The sequence below is a fragment of the Asterias amurensis genome, chromosome 12 (assembly GCF_032118995.1).
Source record: "Asterias amurensis chromosome 12, ASM3211899v1".
In the NCBI taxonomy this organism is placed as follows: Eukaryota; Metazoa; Echinodermata; class Asteroidea; order Forcipulatida; family Asteriidae; genus Asterias; species Asterias amurensis.
In genome coordinates, this window is record NC_092659.1 from 14,796,128 (window position 1) to 14,816,159 (window position 20,032).

At 37.7% G+C, this 20,032-nt stretch overlaps 1 protein-coding gene across 1 annotated transcript in view; it reads left to right on the plus strand.

The window, feature by feature from the left end:
* LOC139945207 (phosphatidylinositol 3,4,5-trisphosphate 5-phosphatase 1-like) overlaps nt 1-20,032 on the plus strand; it is a 50,529-nt gene that overhangs the window by 2,770 nt on the left and 27,727 nt on the right. The window contains exons 3-7 of the mRNA XM_071942501.1: nt 631-697; nt 6,018-6,162; nt 10,187-10,442; nt 15,365-15,455; nt 18,073-18,156. Of these exons, the coding sequence (XP_071798602.1) occupies nt 631-697; nt 6,018-6,162; nt 10,187-10,442; nt 15,365-15,455; nt 18,073-18,156 (643 nt within the window). The remainder of the gene's footprint in view (nt 1-630; nt 698-6,017; nt 6,163-10,186; nt 10,443-15,364; nt 15,456-18,072; nt 18,157-20,032) is intronic.

Below are 20,032 nucleotides of genomic sequence, written 5' to 3' on the forward strand. Positions count from 1 at the left end.
AATGTTAAAAACTCTGTGGAATGTGTACTATGGTTTAAGTTTTAATTGATTGTCCTAAATTGTAAGTTGTTTAGTTTTTGTTCAAATGTCTTTTTTGATGTTACTTAGTTAGAAAGATCAATTAACAAAATTGTATTTCCTGAATTTACATCAATTTTCAGAGCTCAAAAGACTGTTTAAAAAATATCCTTTTCAAAAGATAGCCAACTGTCTATGGTATGATAAATAATTTTATATAGGATTTGAGGCATTGCATGGTGAGGTATCAATATACATGCATATTTGGTTTGCGGTAACACCATGTGGGATATTTACTTGCCAGGTAGAGTTTGTTCTTAGAGAACTGTCTTGCTTTATTCTACTACCGCGGAGTAGATGTTCGATAGACTTCTCAGTTCTGAAAAGAACTGTCCTGCTTTTTTAACTGAGCCGGGCGGATGGTATAGAAAATAGGCTGGGACTACTACTTTAGCTTATAGGATCGTGATTAACTGTACTACCTCGGAGCTAGTTCTTAAATAATTTTGTTAAGTTCCTTGTTTGTTAGGCACACTAGTGTGGATAATCCCTGATCCAGTTGGCCTATAGATCAGAGTGATAGTTGTTAAAAGTACTGTGTTTGTTTTGCAGATGTGATGACAGAATTTATCAATATCGTATCCTACCCACTGCGGATGGTGCTGGCTACCTCATTAAGGTAAGGTCAAAGTTCAGTCACTAACTTTAAAGGAACACGTTGCCTTGGATCGGTCGAGTTGGTCTTAGAAAAGCATTTTGAACCATTTGTTATGAAATTCAAATTGGTAAGAAATTTAAAAGTAGATAATAAATAACATGCCTCGAAATTCCACAGTTTTTCTTTTACGTCGCGAACAAACATGGTCAGCCATTTTGTGGAGTCAAATTTTGGACTCCATAAAATGGCCGATCGTGTTAGTTCACGACATAAAAGGAAAATTGTGCACCATGACTAGAATAAATATTATTGTCTAGTTACTGAATCACAATTTCCTAATTTGTGCAATTCATAATCATAGACATAAAACCAATGTTTGTATGAGAGAGATTGGTTGTTGCCAGCTTGGTGTTTATATCCCCTTGTGGGAGTTTGCCAAGTTTCCTTGATGGGAAGATCATCTAAACAAACAAACAACCAGACAAACAAACAATGTGTTCCTTTAATCTTCTGCATCTAGCTTGATGTGCATGGCCACATGGGTACACTTATTGCCACAAAGATAGGCCTACCAATAAATAAATATTAAGTAACACTTTGTAGACCTTGTATTCGACAAACTTCAGCACATTGGAAATTCCACAAAATTACTCGGTTGGGATCTGAACCCACAGCCTTTGCAGTTTAAGAGTAGATATCTTATAAAGTGTTACTCAAATCTTTGTGACCACCGAGATTGCCTGGAAGCTAGAGGCAGCCGGAGTCCTTCACGGAGGTAATATAATGAAGGTGATTACCTCCATGCCTGGGTGCCCTTTACAATTTCCTCATAGGTTGCCCTTTACCAAGTAGAGCATGCATTTGTGCCCTTGCCCTTTTAAAAATGAAGCATAGGCCCTACAGGCCTATGTATTGTGATGTATTGTGATGTATTGTGATGTAAATATGTGTTTGTATTGTGATGTAAAAAACATTCCAGTCTAGTAAACCTCAACCCCTGTGGTCTCGTACATTTCCCCCCCCCCCAAGTTCACCACCTGAAATGACTAATAATACTGTCTATTTATTAGGCCTAAATCATTGTACTCAAACTTTTACTGTATTTCCTTGTTTTGTTGCTTGCACATGGTATTTTATCATACTGATAGCAATACTGCTTTAATGGTTTCATTTTAAACTTACAATTTGAAAATTTGGACACAAAAATAACAGTAGTAACGAAAGTTTGCATTTGAATACAATCCTAGTGAGGTTTGCTGAGAGACACGATACATAATTTTTTTTCTGAGTTGTGGTGGTTCTGTGGAGAAATCCAGTGGTTTGACAGCCTAAAGTTTCGATCAGAATAGTCAAATAAATATTATCTGCCAGTACCTATAACCTACTCCCAGTTTTTTATTGCAGACTACGTACTGTGAGTGTCAATGCGTCAGGCTTCGCATATGGACAATGCAAAAATTACATTCTAAACTTTGTGTGCATGCATGCTGTTCGCTCGAAATAACGCTCTGAAATTTTAAACTTTGCGCGTTGCACGTGCGACTGGAAGATAAATTTGTTATTACACACGCGCGCTCGTGGAATACAAAACAAAATAATGCGCGTCTGCGTCCCATATCCAACTCGGCTTTCGGCCTCGTTACATTTGGGATGCAGAAGCGCTATATTTTTCTGTATTCCACTTGCGCTTGTGTGATAATTGTCCTTGGTCCCAAAAATTACAGGCTACTGTCAACCCCACTTTAATATTAAGAGCACTTTAAAGAGGTTCTGCTTATATAAAGAATAAATTGGTAAACCCGATTCTCATTTCTGCTTTGTGTTTCTTTGTTTCGCTGTTCTTTAAATAACAACCTTTTTGTTTAGCCAAGTGCCAGTGATCTCGTTATATAACGATAATCAAGTGTTCTGTTTTGTTTAATGCTTTCATGTTGTTAAAGGCAGTGGACACTACCATAATTACTCAAAATGATTTTTAGCATAAAAACTTACTTGGTAACAAGCAATGGAGAGCTGTTGATAGTATAAAACACTGTGAGAAACGCCTGCCTCTGAAGTGACATAGATTTTGAGAAAGAAGTAATTTTCCACGAATTTTATTTTGAGACCTCAGAATTAGATTTTGAGGTCCAGAAATCAAGCGACTGAAAGCACACAACTTCATGTGACAGGGGTGTTTTTTCTTCCATTATTATCTCGCAACTTCGACGACCAATTGAAATCAAATTTTCACAGGTTTGTTTTTTATGCCTACACATGTATGTTGAGATACACCAAGTGAGAAGACTGGTCTTTGACAGCTTTTGCTGTTTTCTCAACAAGTAGACACTGTATTCAACTCAAACTTTTACACTTTGCTATTATTGTACATGTATCTTTGTTGATAATTTGTCCCTTAAATCAGCATTAGATGACAAAAACCAATCTAGGACCCTACCTGTAATATTCCAACACAAAATTCATCAAGTTTTTTAATCGAAAAATAAACACAAATTAAAGGTTTTCATATAGAACACTTTTCAGAAGTTTTTGATCAAGTATCAATTATGAATAATGTCGCAATTCAGCAGTATGCTGCAATGACATTTTGATATAAATAAACCATAAACCATAAACCAAGTATCGAAAGCACACCTAATTTTTCCCCTTTTTGTTGCATAATTCTATTCAGCTGCGTTTCTATCGGTATTTGGTATATTGTTGAAACAATTAACATTTTGTATTTCCTCCATTGGCACAAAGCTGTGTCACTCGGCAACGGTTTGGAGCTAGCTGTTATTTCTGTTATATTTTTCCTGTTTCCTGCTCCAAACATGTCCTGTTTGTAAGCAGGCAAGCAACAAAGTGAACCCTTCCATGAAAAAAAGTTTATGCTTTTACTTTTTAGGTCGCTGTGGGCTTCCTGTTTTCATTTGTGGCGCTCTATAAAGCAGGGATCTAGATTGGGTTAGGATAAAAAGAGGAACAAATTAAACTAGGATTAGCTGGGGAACCAACATTTTGGTTGAATTCTTTCATATTGAACAAATTTGTTGTTCCTTATTATACAAACCTTCCTTTTTTATTATACAAATCATAAATATTAATAATGGTAATACATACATCTGTTTTGCCCTAAAACATGTGAAATAGTATAATTTACTGTGTTTGAAGGTTGGGTGATTGAATTTCAATGATAAAATGATCCATAGTAATGTTGTCTGTCAGTCTGAACAAATATTTGTCTGAAAATCTCTGCAACTTTGACCTTGTAGTGTGACAAACTAACCCTTTGTCAGTTAGGGTGAAAGTATGTAGGGCTATGCTTTTCGGGTTGAGTGAGTTCAATTCCAAATTCTAAAGTTGTTTTGAATGAAAACAACCGCAGTAGAAAGAAGCAACCTCCGTCCAATTTCATAGAGCTGCTGAAGGAGAAAGAAGCAGTACTAAGTAGGATTCCAGTTACAGTTTTTACTTTTCAAATGGCGTTTTAGCTGATAATTATATTCTGGTAAGCATATTTTTGTTGTGCTGTTGAGCAACTTTATATACTTATTTATAAGCCATGTGAGCAGCTCTTTGAAATTGGGCCATGTTAGTGAGAACAACGAAACAGCACATTTTGTACACCCTCACATATCGGTGCCAGAGTTTGAGGTCTCGAAATCAACCATCTAAACGCACACATTTTCGTGTGACAAGGTTGTTTTTTCTTTCATTATTATCTCGCAACTTCGACGACCATCTGAGCTCAAATTTTCACAGGTTTGTTATTTTATGCATGTGTTGAGATACACCAAGTGAGAAGACTGGTCTTTGACAATAACCATAAGTGTCTAGTCTTTAAACGGTTGATAATGACCAGCTTGACTCTGTTAATAACCGGTGAGTCTTAAAGTCACCTAGAAATAGAATTTGTTTTTCTTTCAAACATAAGAGTATATGCTTACGAACAATAAAACAATTTTTTTAGTAATTGTTTGTCACGATTTATATGTTTAAAAAATATATAAAGTTGTTTGGGGGCTGACTCCGCCTACCCCTTTTGTGACGTCAATCGAGGCAGACTTTGCCTGCAATGCGTATAGTAAACACACGTGCAAAGTACATGTACGTCCAAGTCGTGAGTTGGTACATTTCAAAAAGTGTTTTTCTGCATTCAGCAGCAATACACCTGGTCGGCATTTTGAAACGTTCAAACTCACGACTTGGTCCGTACATGTACTTTGCAATTGTGTTTACTCTACGCATTACAGGCAAGGTCTGCCTCGATTGACGTCACGAACAGCGCCCTCTTGGGTCGGGGTCTACTCTTAAATTTGTAAATAACATAAGAACTGATTTTTTAAAACCTTAGTTAACTGTTGATTCACATTCCACTCATCAAAACACATATATTAGTGACAAAAGCTTTATTTTGAAAAAATACCACTTCCAGGTGACTTTAATAAGCAGAAAGTATTGCTTTTAAAACATCTCATTGCTCAGCAAAAATCAGCAAGATACCAGTCACAGATGGTAACCTCATTTCGCTAGGTTTAAGTTTTAGTTACTTCTTGTGCTTAAAGACACTGGACACTATTGGTAATTGTCAAAGACCAGTCTTCCCACTTGGTGTATCTCAACATATGCATGAAACAACAAACCTGTGAAAATTTGAGCTCAATTGGTCGACGAAGTTACGATGAGATAATAACGAAAGAAAAAATCACCCTTGTCACACGAAGTTGTGTGCTTTTAGATGGTTGATTTCGATACCTCAAATTCTAAATCTGAGGTCTCAAAATCAAATTCGTGGAAAAATTTCTTCTTTCTCTACAACTACGTCACTTCAGAGGGAGCTATTTCTCACAATGTTTTTATACTATCAACCTCTCCCTATAACTCGTTACCAAGTAAGGTTTTATGCTAGTAATTATTTTGAGTAATTACCAATGGTGTCCACTGCCTTTAAGCAGCTTCATCAAATTGGGCCCAGGCCTGACAGGGTTGTTATATTTGTGGAAATCAAAACAGCAATGAGATCAGGGCCCGAGATCATGGCTCTGCTACAAAGAAGAGGCGCTTGCGGAAGCAGGGAAAGCTGCGCTTACGTCAAGCATATTTCACAGGGTTAGCGGGGAAATTTGGCTTGTGCGTGTGCGTAGTATACTCCACGTTACTAGACATTCTACCCTTAAATGGCTAACGCAGAAATTCAGCGCTTGCATGTAAGCGGAGAATGGTGATCAAATGTGCAGAATTCGACGGTAAGCAGATCCATGAAATCGGGCCTAGTTTGACAAACCGCCATTTGTTGCAATTTCAGGTAAGAATTTGAAGTAATCACTGAGTCAAGTTTGTGATTATCATTCTTTTTCAGTCCTCTGACGCAACCAAGCAGCACACCTTCAGTAACTTAGCGGAGCTCATCAAGAGCTATAGTTTGACAAACAATGGACTATGCTGTGCATTAAGATATCCATCGGAGGCCCAGAAGCTTGAGACAGAGGAAGATCAAGACTCTGGTAAGAAAAGAAAAAGTTTTGTTTTCTCTCTCTCTCTCTTAAGCGCTGTGATTTAGTTTTCTAAGTAGAGCGTATTTTAAATGCCGTTTATTATTATTATTATTATCTCTCTCTAGTCGACCGAGGTCAGAATCATGTTGAGGCTCGCCCATCCCTGTCTATCTCTCATTAGGTTGGGAAGATCAGGGTTTTTTTAAGCAAGTAACAAAACACAAGGGAAAAATGTTCTTACCCAAACTTGATATTCAAATAAAAAGTCACATCCTCTAAAAAGTGATTGTTTGCTTAGCTTTTGGTTATAAGCCTACAGCAGCTTTCGATAGTATCAAGCATTTTTTGAAACATTTCACTTCAAGTAATATGGCTATATATGTAAACATTTGAAAATTGAATCTAAGAAGCGTTACTCGTTTTTCATAGTGTGTATTCCTATTCCTGAGTTGACAAATTCGCTCCGGATTTTCAGGGAGTGATATCTCCAAAATGCGACCAACTTTTGAAATGATATTTTAACATATATTAGATGTTAAATTTGCATCGCAGATAAAGGACATTAATTTTGGTTTTTACCCATACACCGATGTGTTAGCACCATACTCAGTGTATTGGTAAAAAAACAAAATTAATATTCTTTATCCCCGATGCAAATTAAACATCTACGTGTGTTATATCGTTGCGGTACCCGCTGCCAATTCATAGGATTCGAACTGCCTCTAGCTACCGGGCAACCTTGGTAGTCTAGTTGGTAAGACACTGACTCTAGAATTGCAAGGGTCGTGGGTTTGAATCCCTCCCGAGTAACATACCTGTGATATTTTTTTCACAGGACTCGGGAAAGTACTGAGTATACAGTGCTAACACACATCGGTGTATGGGTAAAAAAACAAAATTAATATATTTTAACATGTTAGTATTATTGTATAATGAACATTTATATCAGGAGTAAAATCAAATTACATGTAGTCCGAAAACCAAAAGGTATACCACTTTGCCTTTAGGAAATGGGAATGCAAAGTCCTGTTTATAAATATCAAGTATCTACACTTGTATTATTGTAAAATTGAATTAGTTTCAATAGTGAAAGGGAAGTTCATTTAAACCATACACTAAAGATTTGTACTTTTCACACAATGTAGATAGACTTGATAACCTTGTATTTTTAGGGACATGGACCCCTGCTTCTTTCCCTCATGTGAAAAGGCCTTGACACCATTTTCTGAGAGGCAGTTTGGGAAGGCACAAAAATCTAGAAAATTAGCATTGAAATTGAAACTGCATGCCAGGAAAGAAATTGCACCAACCACAAATGAAACTGGTTTCGACAAAAAGTGATTGTGTTAAAGGTTGAATGACCATTTTACAAAAACATGAAAAGTAAGGGTTTGGAAACTTTGAATCTGATCTAACGGTTAAGGCTCGGGTAGTCCTAAAGCTTGCAGTATACTTCCTTGTGTACTAACGTTGTTTGCACTGCTGGTTTCTCTCACACCACTGTGATAAGAAGTTCTGCTATTGTGTAATGGCATTTAAAGACAGTGGACACTATTGGTAATTGTCAAAGACAAGCCTTCACAGTTGGTGTATATATAAAAATATGCATAACATAACAAACCTGTGAAAATTTGAACTCAATCGGTCATCGCGTTTGCAAGATAATAATGAAAGAAAAAAACACCCTTGTCACACGAAGTTGTGTGCGTTTAGATGGTTGATTTCAAGACTTGAGACCTCAAGTTCTAAATCTGAGGCCTCGAAATCAAATTCGTGGAAAATTACTGCTTTCTCGAAAACTATGGCACTTCAGAGGGAGCCGTTTCTCACAATGTTTTTTTGCCACCACCCTCTCCCCATTACTTGTCACCAAGAAAGGTTTTATGCTAATAATTATTTTGAGTAATTTACCAATAGTGTCCACTGCCTACTAGAATACAAAACTTAGTCCCACATTCCTTGTAGGAAAATACTGCAGTGACGGATATGCACGCTATATACATATAAGAAGCCACTATTATTATTAGCAATCAAACATTTTAAATCAACTGATATTGTGGAAGTGTCGTGGACGAGCGGTTAAAGATGCCATGTCAGATTTTTAGTCCCAAACATTAAAAAATATATTTTTTTGAGTGTATGGTATTTCAAAGAGTATCACCCGCTCTAAAGAAAAAAGGTTTAACTTTTAATGGTCAGGAACCATGACAAAAATTAAAGATGTTTCTTATAAAACACATAAGATTTGGTCATGTGACATATTGTCGGGATCCCAACAAAAACTAATTTTGACCTTTTATTTCACTGCTACTAATAATTGGCGGACTTTTTCGAGCAATGGCTCAAATGCAAGCTTGTAACTTTCTCGACCCCATTAAAATAACTATTGAATTTTAAATCAAATTTTTGGGGTCAAATCGGCCAAAAATCTGACATAGCATCTTTAAAGAGCACCGAATTCAAACTCTGGTGTTTCTGATCAGCTGAGTGTGGGTTCGAATCCCAAGCCAAGACACTTGTGTCCTTAAGCAAGACACATCACCAGTGCTTCGTCCTTCGGATGGGATGTAAAGCTGTTAGTCCCATGTGTTATTTAATGCATGTAAAAGAACCCAGTGCACTTATCAAAAAGAGAAGGGGTTCGCCCCCGGTGTTCCTGGTCTGATCGGCAGCAAATTGCGCCACAGCACTCTGTAAAACATTACATGGTGCTATCAGATTTAGGTCTCGTAATTCCAACGTAGTCCCACATCTTGTAGGAAATACTGTATGTTACGGCGCCAGGAGCGTCAATAAGTGACGAACATGTGCACTATATAAGAAGCCACAATTATTATTTTTATCATTATTATTTAGCTGTGTACTGCTTAAAAACTCTGAAATCAACCAATATGATTTGTGTGGGACGCACCTACTTTTAGGACTCCTCCAAAATCACTATCACAACGTTGTTGGGTCCCCTGTGCCTTCATGTAAGTGAACATCCCCCAACAGGCCTAACAAAAACAGTGGGAAAATCCACAAGAGCCCAGGGCTTGTACAAATGTACATAGCTTAAAAAACATTTACTAGACCAAAATTTGTTGTGCAAGACAAGATTCCAAATGAGACAAAAACACAAGACAGCTGGACTTTTGGGTCTTGAGTTTACTGGCCCCATGCTAATATCACGTGCCTCGAGCTGGTAGTCCAGTGTAAAATTTTAGCCTCAAGTGGTCAATGTGGTTGAACATAAAACACCCTCAAAAATCATCCAAATCATAGTCTCAAAGAAGAATAGGGTTTAAAGACACTGCACACTATTGGGAATTGTCAAAGACCAGTCTTCTCACTTGGTGTATATCAACATTATATGCATAAAATAACAAACCTGTAAAAATTTGAGCTCAATTGGTCAAAGTTGTGAGATCAAATTTGTGGAAAATTACTTCTTTCTCGAAAACTACTTCACTTCAGAGGGAGCCGTTTCTCACAATGTGTTATACTATCAACCTCTCCCCATTACTTGTTACCAAGTGAGGTTTAATGCGGATAATTATTTTGAGTAATTACCAATAGTGTCCACTGCCTTTAATGCCTGATGTATGGAGGTCTGAAAGTGGACATCTGCTTTTCTGCTCTCAAAATAGCAGAAAAGCAGATTGAACGTCTCTTGTGTAAAGTAGAAAAATGCATTTGTCTTACCCTTCAATCTGTTTTCTGATAGCAGAAAAGTAGAAAATACACTTTACACAAGACGTTCAGTCTGCTTTTCTGCTATTTTGAGAGCAGAAAAGCAGATGTCCACTTTTCGACCTCCATACTGATGGATTTAAGATTTTTTCTGGGTCATACTCTTCCAGGCAGAATTGTTATGGATAATAACGGGTGATCTGTACATGAAATAACTTGATGCAACAATATTGACGATGATACATGTGTGTTTCTGAACAAGGTTTTATGAGGAGCCTTACTCCATTCCAGTATCTTTCAAAAAATCACTTCTTATACGTACATTTCTTTTTTTTATTCTAATCTTGATTTTTTTCTCAAGATGATGAGCCTCCACTCTCGGACGATGATGAAACAAACTCGCTGACGTCAGCCTCCTCAACTGAGATTGCTCTCCACGTTCTTCAATCTCGACTGGATCATCTCAACGTCAATTCTTTAGACACCATCTTTCTCGAGAAGCTACGAGAATACATGGGCAGCAAGGTAAAGCAAGACTACGATGACATTAAAGGCGGCGCGACGACGGCTACAAACCTTCGCCAGCTCATCTTAACATCTGCTAATGATCTAACAAGGTATGGATGTCAAACAAGTGTCTTAATATAAACCCTCCTATTGTGTGACCATTTAAAATCATTAACTGAGTTTTTGAATAAGGGAATAAAAGGGTAGAGACGAGTCCTTAAAGTGCCATTTAAAGGATTTGGGTACTTTTTGTAACATAAAACACAATGTCCACAGATTTTCATTAAACTTACACAGATTGAAGATAATGATAGTAGAAAGCTTCCCTGAAAATATTAGATGCTGAGGTGCTGTAGTTTTTGAGAAATGAGTAAAACAATGTCATGAAAATACGTTTTTACATGCTAAAATAATTTTCATCTCATGATCAGTGAGAAGAAAATTATGTTCATGACATTGTTTTACTCATTTCACAAAAACTACAACACCTCAGCAAGTAATATTTTCAGGGAAGCTGTCTACTATCATTATCTTCAAACTGTGTAAGTTTAATGTAAATCTGTGACAATGTGTTTTTTTGTCTCCAAAAAAGTACATAGACCCTTTAAAACCGGCCACGACCCTGCAAGGCTTTAAACGTCAGTTTAAGAATGAGTCACTACTCTTTTGTTCCCATTCATAAATGCCTTTTTGGTTAAAATGTGTAATAATGTATGAAACTCTGTAAAACTTGTCCATTTTCCAACGTCCTTGAGCTCTGTACGTAAGTTGCATTTTTATGACTGATACAGTTTTCGGATATATGCATTTGTGTGGTAGTAGTATGCATCTTTAAACATATCCGAAAACAACCAGTTGTAAACAGCTCAAGCTGGTCATTATTAACAGTTTAAACACCCCCACTAGGAATAGCAAAACTGTTTGAGGTATTTATGTGAAGTGCAGTTGTAGACATGTCCTCTAGAAGGCAAAGGTTGGGTGTTCGAATCCCACTGAGCAATGCGCTTGTTAAAGGAACACATTGCCTTGGATCGGTCGAGTTGGTCTTTGAAAAGCATTTGTAACCGTTTGTTATGAAATGCATATGGGTGGAAAGATGTTGTAAAAGTAGAATACAATGATCCACACAAACATGCCTCGAAATTGCGTGGTTTTCCTTTTACCTCGTCGACTAACACAGTCAGCCATTTATGGGAGTCAACTTTTTGACTCCCATAAATGGCCGACCATGTTAGTTCGCAAAGTAAAAAGAAAACCACGCAATTTCGAGTCAATGTTGTGTGGACCATTGTATTCTACTTTTAAAACATCTTTCCACCCATATGCATTTCATAACAAACGGTTACAAATGCTTTTCAAAGACCAACTCGACCGATCCAAGGCAACGTGTTCCTTTAAGAATGATGCTTCAGTGTTTGGATAAAACACACTAATTATCCTTTGTCCCGGATGCAAATTTAACATTAAAATACGTGTATCAGATGTTAGCCTGGAATTAAGCAACCATACACAACCCATGCAGTTGAAGTGAATATTTAAAAAATTAGGGTTAGTCAACTAACTGGAAATATGTAGAGTAGTCATTGTAGGAGACTTAAAAAAGACCTAAAGTTTGTCAAGATTAGTTCATTAACATGTTCAATAGACTGTGCAAGTCTTGAGCATTTTAAAATCATTTTGTGCCCAGAAGGGCGAAATTGCAACTATACCTATTAGGTCCTTTTTGTCAGTACGCAGTTTGCAATCAGCAAATTTTATTTTCTCAAATAAAAAATGTGTGAAAAGGTTGCATAAATTTGAGGCTAGACTCAAATAACTTTTAAAGCACACACTTATAAAGTATTTTTAGCATGTCCAACGTCTCAGTTAGTGTTAAAGCGTTGAAGGGATGTCATAAATTTAACCAGTCTGCCTTTTCTTTCACAATTTATTGACCGTTATGAAAGGCAAGTCTTTAACCCATCAATGCCCCAACGACCTGTTGCTAAGAGAAACTCCCATCAGAGGGTTAAACTTCCTGAGCAGCCTAGTCTTGAGAAGTTAAGGGGGCAGAGCCATCATTAAAGGGAGGATCAATACCTTTGGTTATTTCTCCCAACGATAATGACCATAAAACGTTGTTAGAAATTACTTTGAAGCAATGTAGTTTTATGAGAAAGAGGTCATTTTTCTCTAAAATATTTGAATTTAAGATGAAACCTTTTTCATAAAGCACACAATTTTATGAAATGAGGGTGTTTTTTTTCTGTCATTATTATCTTGTAAACTTCAATTTTAATCAATTGAGCTCAAATTTTCAAAGATTTGTAGGTAATTTCTTACATTTGTTCATGTTGTTGTTTGGATAAAACACTAAGTGAGAACACTGATATTTAACATTACCAAAAGTATAGCCTGCCTTTACAGGGCAAAGTACAAGAAAATTGTTGAAAAAAAAACCCATTGCAACATTGAATTTAAAATGTGTTCAAATGCGACAAATTGTAATTTTATTTTTAATTTAACTATTTTACAAAAAGCATCAAGGGAATTTAACCATATTGAATGCTCCAGATTGCACAGAGCACTTAAAGACAGAGGACACTATTGGTAATTGTCAAAGACTAGCCTTCACAGTTGGTGTATCTCAAAATATGCATAAAATACCAAACCTGTGAAAATTTGAGCTCAATCGGTCATCGAAGTTGCGAGATATTAATGAAAGAAAAAACACCCTTGTCACACGAAGTTGTGTGCATTTAGATGGTTGATTTCGAGACCTCAAATTCTAAATCTGAGGTCTCAAAATCAAATACGTGAAAAATTACTTCTTTCTCGAAAACTATGTCACTTCAGAGGGAGCCGTTTCTCGCAATGTTTTTGACCATCAACCTCTCCCCATTACTCGTCAGCAAGTAAGGTTTTATGCTAATAATTATTTTGAGTAATTACCAATAGTGTCCACTGCCTTTAAGTCTAGGTCAGCCCCCTCCACCCTTACCCTGGTGTATTCTTGTCCATTACATTCCCATTACACAGCAGGAAATTACTGTTGATTGGACCAAATTAGACGGGGGTTAATATGTGTCAGCTCAGGTTACAAACACCGGGTGAAAAAAAATTCTCTGACAAAAAAGTTTGAGGTCAAGGGGTTAGTTTTTGTAGCCGGTTAAATCATGTTTGATTTAGCTTTATTCTACTGCCGCGGAGTAGATAATCGGAATTCTCAGTGCTGAAAAGAACTGTTCTGCTTTTTAAACTATTACCAGGGTGGATGGTATAGAAAATAGACTGGACTACTACTTTAGCTTATAGGATCGTAATTAACTGTACTGCAGCAGAGTCAGTTCTGAATTGGTCTCAACGTTTTGACTAGCTCGCTCTAGTCATCGACAGGAGACTGTAGAATAAAGCAAGACAGTTCCCTAAGAACAAACTCTACCTGGCAAGTAGATACACACATGGTGTTACCGCAAACCAAATATACATTGATACCTCACCATGCAATGCCTCAAATCCTATATATGTTTGATTTAGTTATTAAACCCTTTGAAGCATTGATGTGTGGCATCCACAATTTTGGGGGACAGAAGAAACGTTTGTCAAGTTCAATTATATGATCCAGGAATAAAATGCAGAATTATTTTTTGTGTACATAAAATTGTGTTTTCAAACACAATTTAGTGAAATGTAATTAAACAGTTTGCTGCACCATTTAAATTTGTTTAACAAAAGCAATATTATTAATTTTGGTTTTTTACCCATACACCCATGTGTATAAGCACTGTATACTCAGTACTTTCCCGAGTCATGTGAAAAAATATCACAGGCATGTTACTCGGGTGGGATTTGAACCCACGACCCTTGCAATTCTAGAGCAGTGTCTTACCAACTAGACTACCGAGGTTGCCCGGCAGTTAGAGGCAGTTCGAATCTTATGTTTTGGCAGCGGGTACCGCAACGATATAATAGATGTTAAATTTGCATCGGGGATAAAGAATATTAATTTTGGTTTTTACCCATACACCAAAATTAATATTCTTTATCCCTGATGCAAATTTAATATCTAAAAGCAATATTGAAATAAAATAAAGTGTTTCATATTAAAGTGGGTCTTTAAAGAATTTTTCTTGCAGTTTATTAATGAAAAGATTTTTCGTACATGTAAGTTAATGTTTGGCGAAAAGAAACATTAATTTAAGTAACGGCTTGTTGTGGCCCAGTGGTTTAGTGCATCACGGACTTGAATACTGGTAGCTATTACATGTGTTGTAGTCATCTAGATGTGGGTTCAAATCCTACTCATGACACTTGAGCAAGTAGCCCATAAAAGTAACTAGGTTCCTATGAGGATAGAGATTGTTCTTGTGATTGATTAGCTTACTGCGCTACATACTTTGCGGCACATACTTCATTGACCCAATTCACCTGACGTCATCATTAGAATTGTTTGAATACGCCATATTGGTGAGCAATGTCACTGTGCGTTATTCAGTGAAGTGAGTATTTTAAGCTTAAAGAGTATTTTAGGCGACGCAGCGTTTACACGTAAACCTATTGACCACCCAAATGGTGAGTGGGGCACAGTCGCCGCGTGTGAGTACGTGCAAGGGGTCAATACTCCCAAGGGAGATGAGATAGTTTAAGGAATTAAATAAATGGCCCAGTGACCGGGGTCGATTTCACAAAGAGTTAGGACTAGTCCTTACCTTGGACTAGTCCTAGGAGATATACAAATTGCACGGATAGTCCTTAGTTATGGCCAGTAACTGGTCCTAACTCGAGATAAGACTAGTCCCAACTCTTTGTGAAATCCACCCCAGGGGTAACAGTTTTCAAAATCGCCAACCGTCATTGAGTGATGGATTTGAACATCTTATGAGTAGCCTATATTATCAATGTTGTTATCACTTTTATTTTATACAAACAATATAAATTTGTGACTTGATATTTGTTTACAACTTTAAACCCTTTCGATCATAAAGAATATGAAATTGCTAATAAGGACAATACATCATGGAGCCAACAACTTTATTTTCCTTTTTGTATACAGACAAGTTGACTTGTTCTTGATGAAGATGCAAGCTCTACAACAACTCTTTGACCTGTCGGCCATCCCATCCAAGACCAACTCCGCAGACAAGGTAAAACAAGTCAAACTCATATCATTAGCTTTGCCGATTTTCCCCATTAAACGCGATCAAGCATGATTTTTATTTTGCTGGCATTGCATAGACGTTTCATCCCTACGCTCTAGCCCTTTCCTGTCCTGTTAGACTCGCTCCCAGCCCAGTATAAAGCAACCTCATTGATAAAAAGCTCACAAACAAACAAGTAAATACATGTACATGTAAGCCAGTAAACGTGAGGGGATGGGCCGAACGTTTAGGAGAACTTAACTCTAGTTCACGTGTTTCTTATGAGCAGAGTATGGGTTCGACTCCCGGTCAAGGGACTCCTGTCCTTTAAAGCAAGATGCTTTACCAAAATTGCTTTGTCCTTCAGATGGGACATAAAGCTGTAGGTCCCGTGTATTAAGGATAGTAGTGTATGTTAAAGAACACTGAACACTTATCGTAAAAGGGTAGGGGTTAACCCTGGGGCTTGTTGTTCACATCGCAAGCACCCTTATGTACAGGTTTCCTCAAGCTTGCGAGCTACAGTGATTCAGTTCACTGATGAAGCATCCTTGGTTTCATTATCAGAAATATTTAATTTAAATATTAAGAAAACCAACAATATTGAAACCCCAAACCAAAAGCAGTGACAGATGAAAGTAAATATCAAACCAAACTTTTTAGCTGAAGTTCCTACCAATATTGTTATTTGTGCACATGTGACAAATTGAACAGTAAAAGTAGTAACTTTCTTCTCTTGTTTCAACAGCTAAGGTATTAAACTTTGTTTGTTTGGGGGCGCATAGAGGGATTAATTGGGATCTGAGCTGGGAATCTGTCCAATTTTTCTGAATAGAATTTTAAGGAAATTAATCACAAGAGGAACTGACTGGGTAAATTCCATTTTAGTTTGAACAAAGAAAAGTCGACTAGAGTGGGATTTGAGCTTGTGACCTCAAGAAAGGTGCTGGCGCTCTACCAACTGAGCTATCTTGCTCCTAATGTTGGCAGTCTCCCTATTTTGTCAATGTTTTTTTTCGGTGGTGCCAGTTAGAAGCCATTCAACTAGACTTGATGACAAGTCCTTAGGCGCTGCCTATTTGTCTGCCGTTCATGCAACAGTCACAGTGCGATTGTACACATGCAACGGTCGTAGGTAGCGCGTGGCGACTGACTCACACACACACATACTGAGATCGAGGGTGAGTGTACCATCCTCGTAGCTACACCGTGCTGTAACTACACCGCGCTTAACAATTACTGTCGTGACTTCAAGACTACCATTCAACCTGAAACTGCTGCATAGCTAGGGATCACACCCAAGTTTATGGTACAATGTGGGAAGTGGCACGGCAGGAATGTAACTTTTTAATTCACAAAAAAAATTATGATTTTTGGGGTTGAACAAAGAACTGACTAGAGTGGGATTCGAACCAACGACCTCCGGATAACGTGCCGGAGGTCGTTGGTCCGAATCCCACTCTAGTCAATTCTTTGTTCAACCCCAAAAATCATTTCAAAATTTACCCAGTCAGTTTCCCTTGTGGTTTATATTGATAAAAAAAAATTGTGAAAAAAAAATGAAACTTTTTGTTTAAACTTCCATCGCGTAATACCAGTCCCTTAGGTTTCATCGCTCTGATTTTAAGTTTTGAAAAGTGATCTTGCACTCTGTTCTTTTTCTTCTTCTGTGCATGCTGCGTGAAACAGATTGCTGCTGAGTCAACAGTTTGTAGTGAAAGATTTTTGTCCTTGCATTCGTGTGAAACAAATTCTTGATTCCCCTGTGTTTCTTTGCTGAAAGGTCAACCACACCAAACTCAAGCTCTGGTGTTTCTGATCAGCAGAGTATGGGTTTGGGTACATGGCTGGACACGTGTGTCCGCAAGCAAGCATTATCGTTTCGTCCCTTAGATGGGACTTAGAGTCCTACAATAAGCTATTACTACCAGATTTGTCTGGTGTTTCTTGCATTTGCTGCTGAGTGTGCATATAGCCGGATTTAAACCCAAGTATAAAAAGCACTTCATAAATTGGTCTCATTATTCAAAACTTCAAAAAACCTGTCTTAAAAATGTTCCCCTTTTTTCAAACACCTGGTGAGGTATACCTATCTGCACTACTGTGGGTGCGTTCGATAAGCTTCCCTGGGTCGACCCCGCAGTGCTCACTCGGGTGAGCCCCTGACAAGAGCTAATCGGACTATCACACCCGCACTCTCGTGGTGATGCCATGCACCTCGGGTCACCCACAAGTGACCCACTCCACAAGCAGGGCACCAGGGGCTGACCCGGGTGAGCCCTTGGAATGACGTCAAAGCTATTAGAACGGGGCAGACCGGGGTCTACCCAGGGAAGCTAAACGAACGCACCCACTATAATGACTCTGGTATTATTATAATGATTATAATTTCATATCTTGAATGCAAGGCTAGCAGCATTTTCCCCCTATGATTGTATCAAATGCCTGCATATAGTAAAGCAAAGACTATAACAATTTAGGCCTTAAAAGTAATTGTGTTTTAGCATCTTGAATCAAGGCTAGCACACTTGGCATTGAATACGATTGTATTTTACATCATGGAGGTTTTGAGTGATTTTACTCAGCCTTTTTAAAGGGATTCTATTTCACTTCTTGAATGAAGGCTAGCAGAGCGGGGAGTGATTTGAAGCAATTATTCGGCAAGTTGGGAGAATGTCAGGCCAGGGTTACTACATTAGAGAACAAGGTGAGACAACAATTAACTTGTCGGATTGACCCCTCGACCTCTGATTGACCTCTGGTTGACCTCACTTACACTTTGAATTACACTTCAAAGGGGCAGTGCACCTTTTTTTAAATCACTCAGCCAGCATTTTACTTAATAACACACCAACGCATTGTCCCTTCTCTGTGCATTTTCCCCCTCTCTTTGCACTTTCCTGTTACTTCGCATTTTCCCTCCCTCTATAGTAATGGTGACCGCCCAGGTCAAAATTCCAGTTGAACCTAGTTAAACTGGGTTTAACTGGAACTAGTTGAAACCAGTTGATAAACTAGTTAAACACAGTTAAAACCAGTTGGTTTAATATGGAAAATGGACAGAAACCAACTGGTTTATAATTTTAACCTAGTTGAACACAGTTAAACCTAGTCCAAACCAGTTGGTTAATATGGAAAATGGACGAGTTTGATCACTATCCAGTTGAACCAGTTGTCCCGCGTTAACTAAGTTCAACTGGAATTTTGACCTGGGCGTTCCACTCTTTCAAAGGGAAGGTATCTTTTGGCAATTACTCTTAAAATTACTGCCAATCAAAACTTTTGGTTTTAAGCCCACAGCAGCTTTCGAAAGTTCAAAGCATTTTGAGAAATATTTCACTTTAAGTTATGTGTTGGTTATGTAAAAGGATATCAGTCTTTATGTCCACAAATTGGAATCTGAGAAGCGTTACTGCAGTAATGTTTCTCAGATTGTGTATTCCTATTGGGGGTTATACTTCTTGAGTCATGTGAGTTAGGCCTGGGCGAATTATTCGAATATCCGGTTAATGGCGAATAGGTTTTCCTATCCGTAACCGCGAATGCCTTTTTTTTCTTAACCGGATATCCGCATAGGGCACGAATAGCTATTTATAAACCGGATAGTTCTGTAATTACAACCAAGTAACCGGATATTCTTTAATATCCGAATATCCGCGGACGTCGGGCGACAACTGACATGAATGTTTTGTCTGAATCCTAATGAAACTTCTATTAAGACAGCATAAAACAGCATAAATTAAGTATTTAACTATGCTCACCTCCGTGAAGAGTCAAAACAATGACATTTCTGACGTAATTTGTTCAAAGATTAAAAAAGTTTTCCTTCACGTAGAGTCATCCACGATCAAAAGAAAAAGCAAATCGCCATCTTTAAATTAGATCCGGTCATTTTTATGAATGAACCGAGTGACACTGTCTAAAACTAATATCAATCCGCCCAGAAGATCTCATTCACAAACGAACAGCGCCCTCTAGCGACAAAAAAAAAAAAAATTATATTTTTTTATTTTTATTTTTTTTATAGCGCCTCTAGCGGCGAAAAAAACCTATTCGAATATCCGGTTAATTTCGGATAGTTGGTCAGCGGTATCCGAATAACAAAATTTCACTATTCGCCCAGCACTAATGTGAGTGGACATAGCCATTCCAGAATTTGGTGCTATATCAAAAACGGGATCACCTTTTGAAAGAAAAATTTTCACATGTTAGTTTTATTCTATACATCTACTAGGATGTATACATCTCTATACATCATCTAGGATTAAAACAATCAAACATTTCCAAAAACCAAATGTATACTTTGTCTTCAAAGAAGATTTATCACAGTCCAGAAAAACGAAACATCTTGGCACGTTCTGAGACTAGCATGTTCTCAAAATCCAGAAGTTCCTACCAGCTCATCTGCACCCTTGTATGGTTTGCTCTCTACGCTGAGCCTGCATGCTTCCTTGCCCCTATTTAAACCAACATAAAGCTTATACACACACAATTGCTAACTTTACCAGGATATCAGCATTTAAACAATAAGGCTGACTATAGTGGCCTGACGTTTCAACCCTAGCAGAGTCTTTCTCGAATGC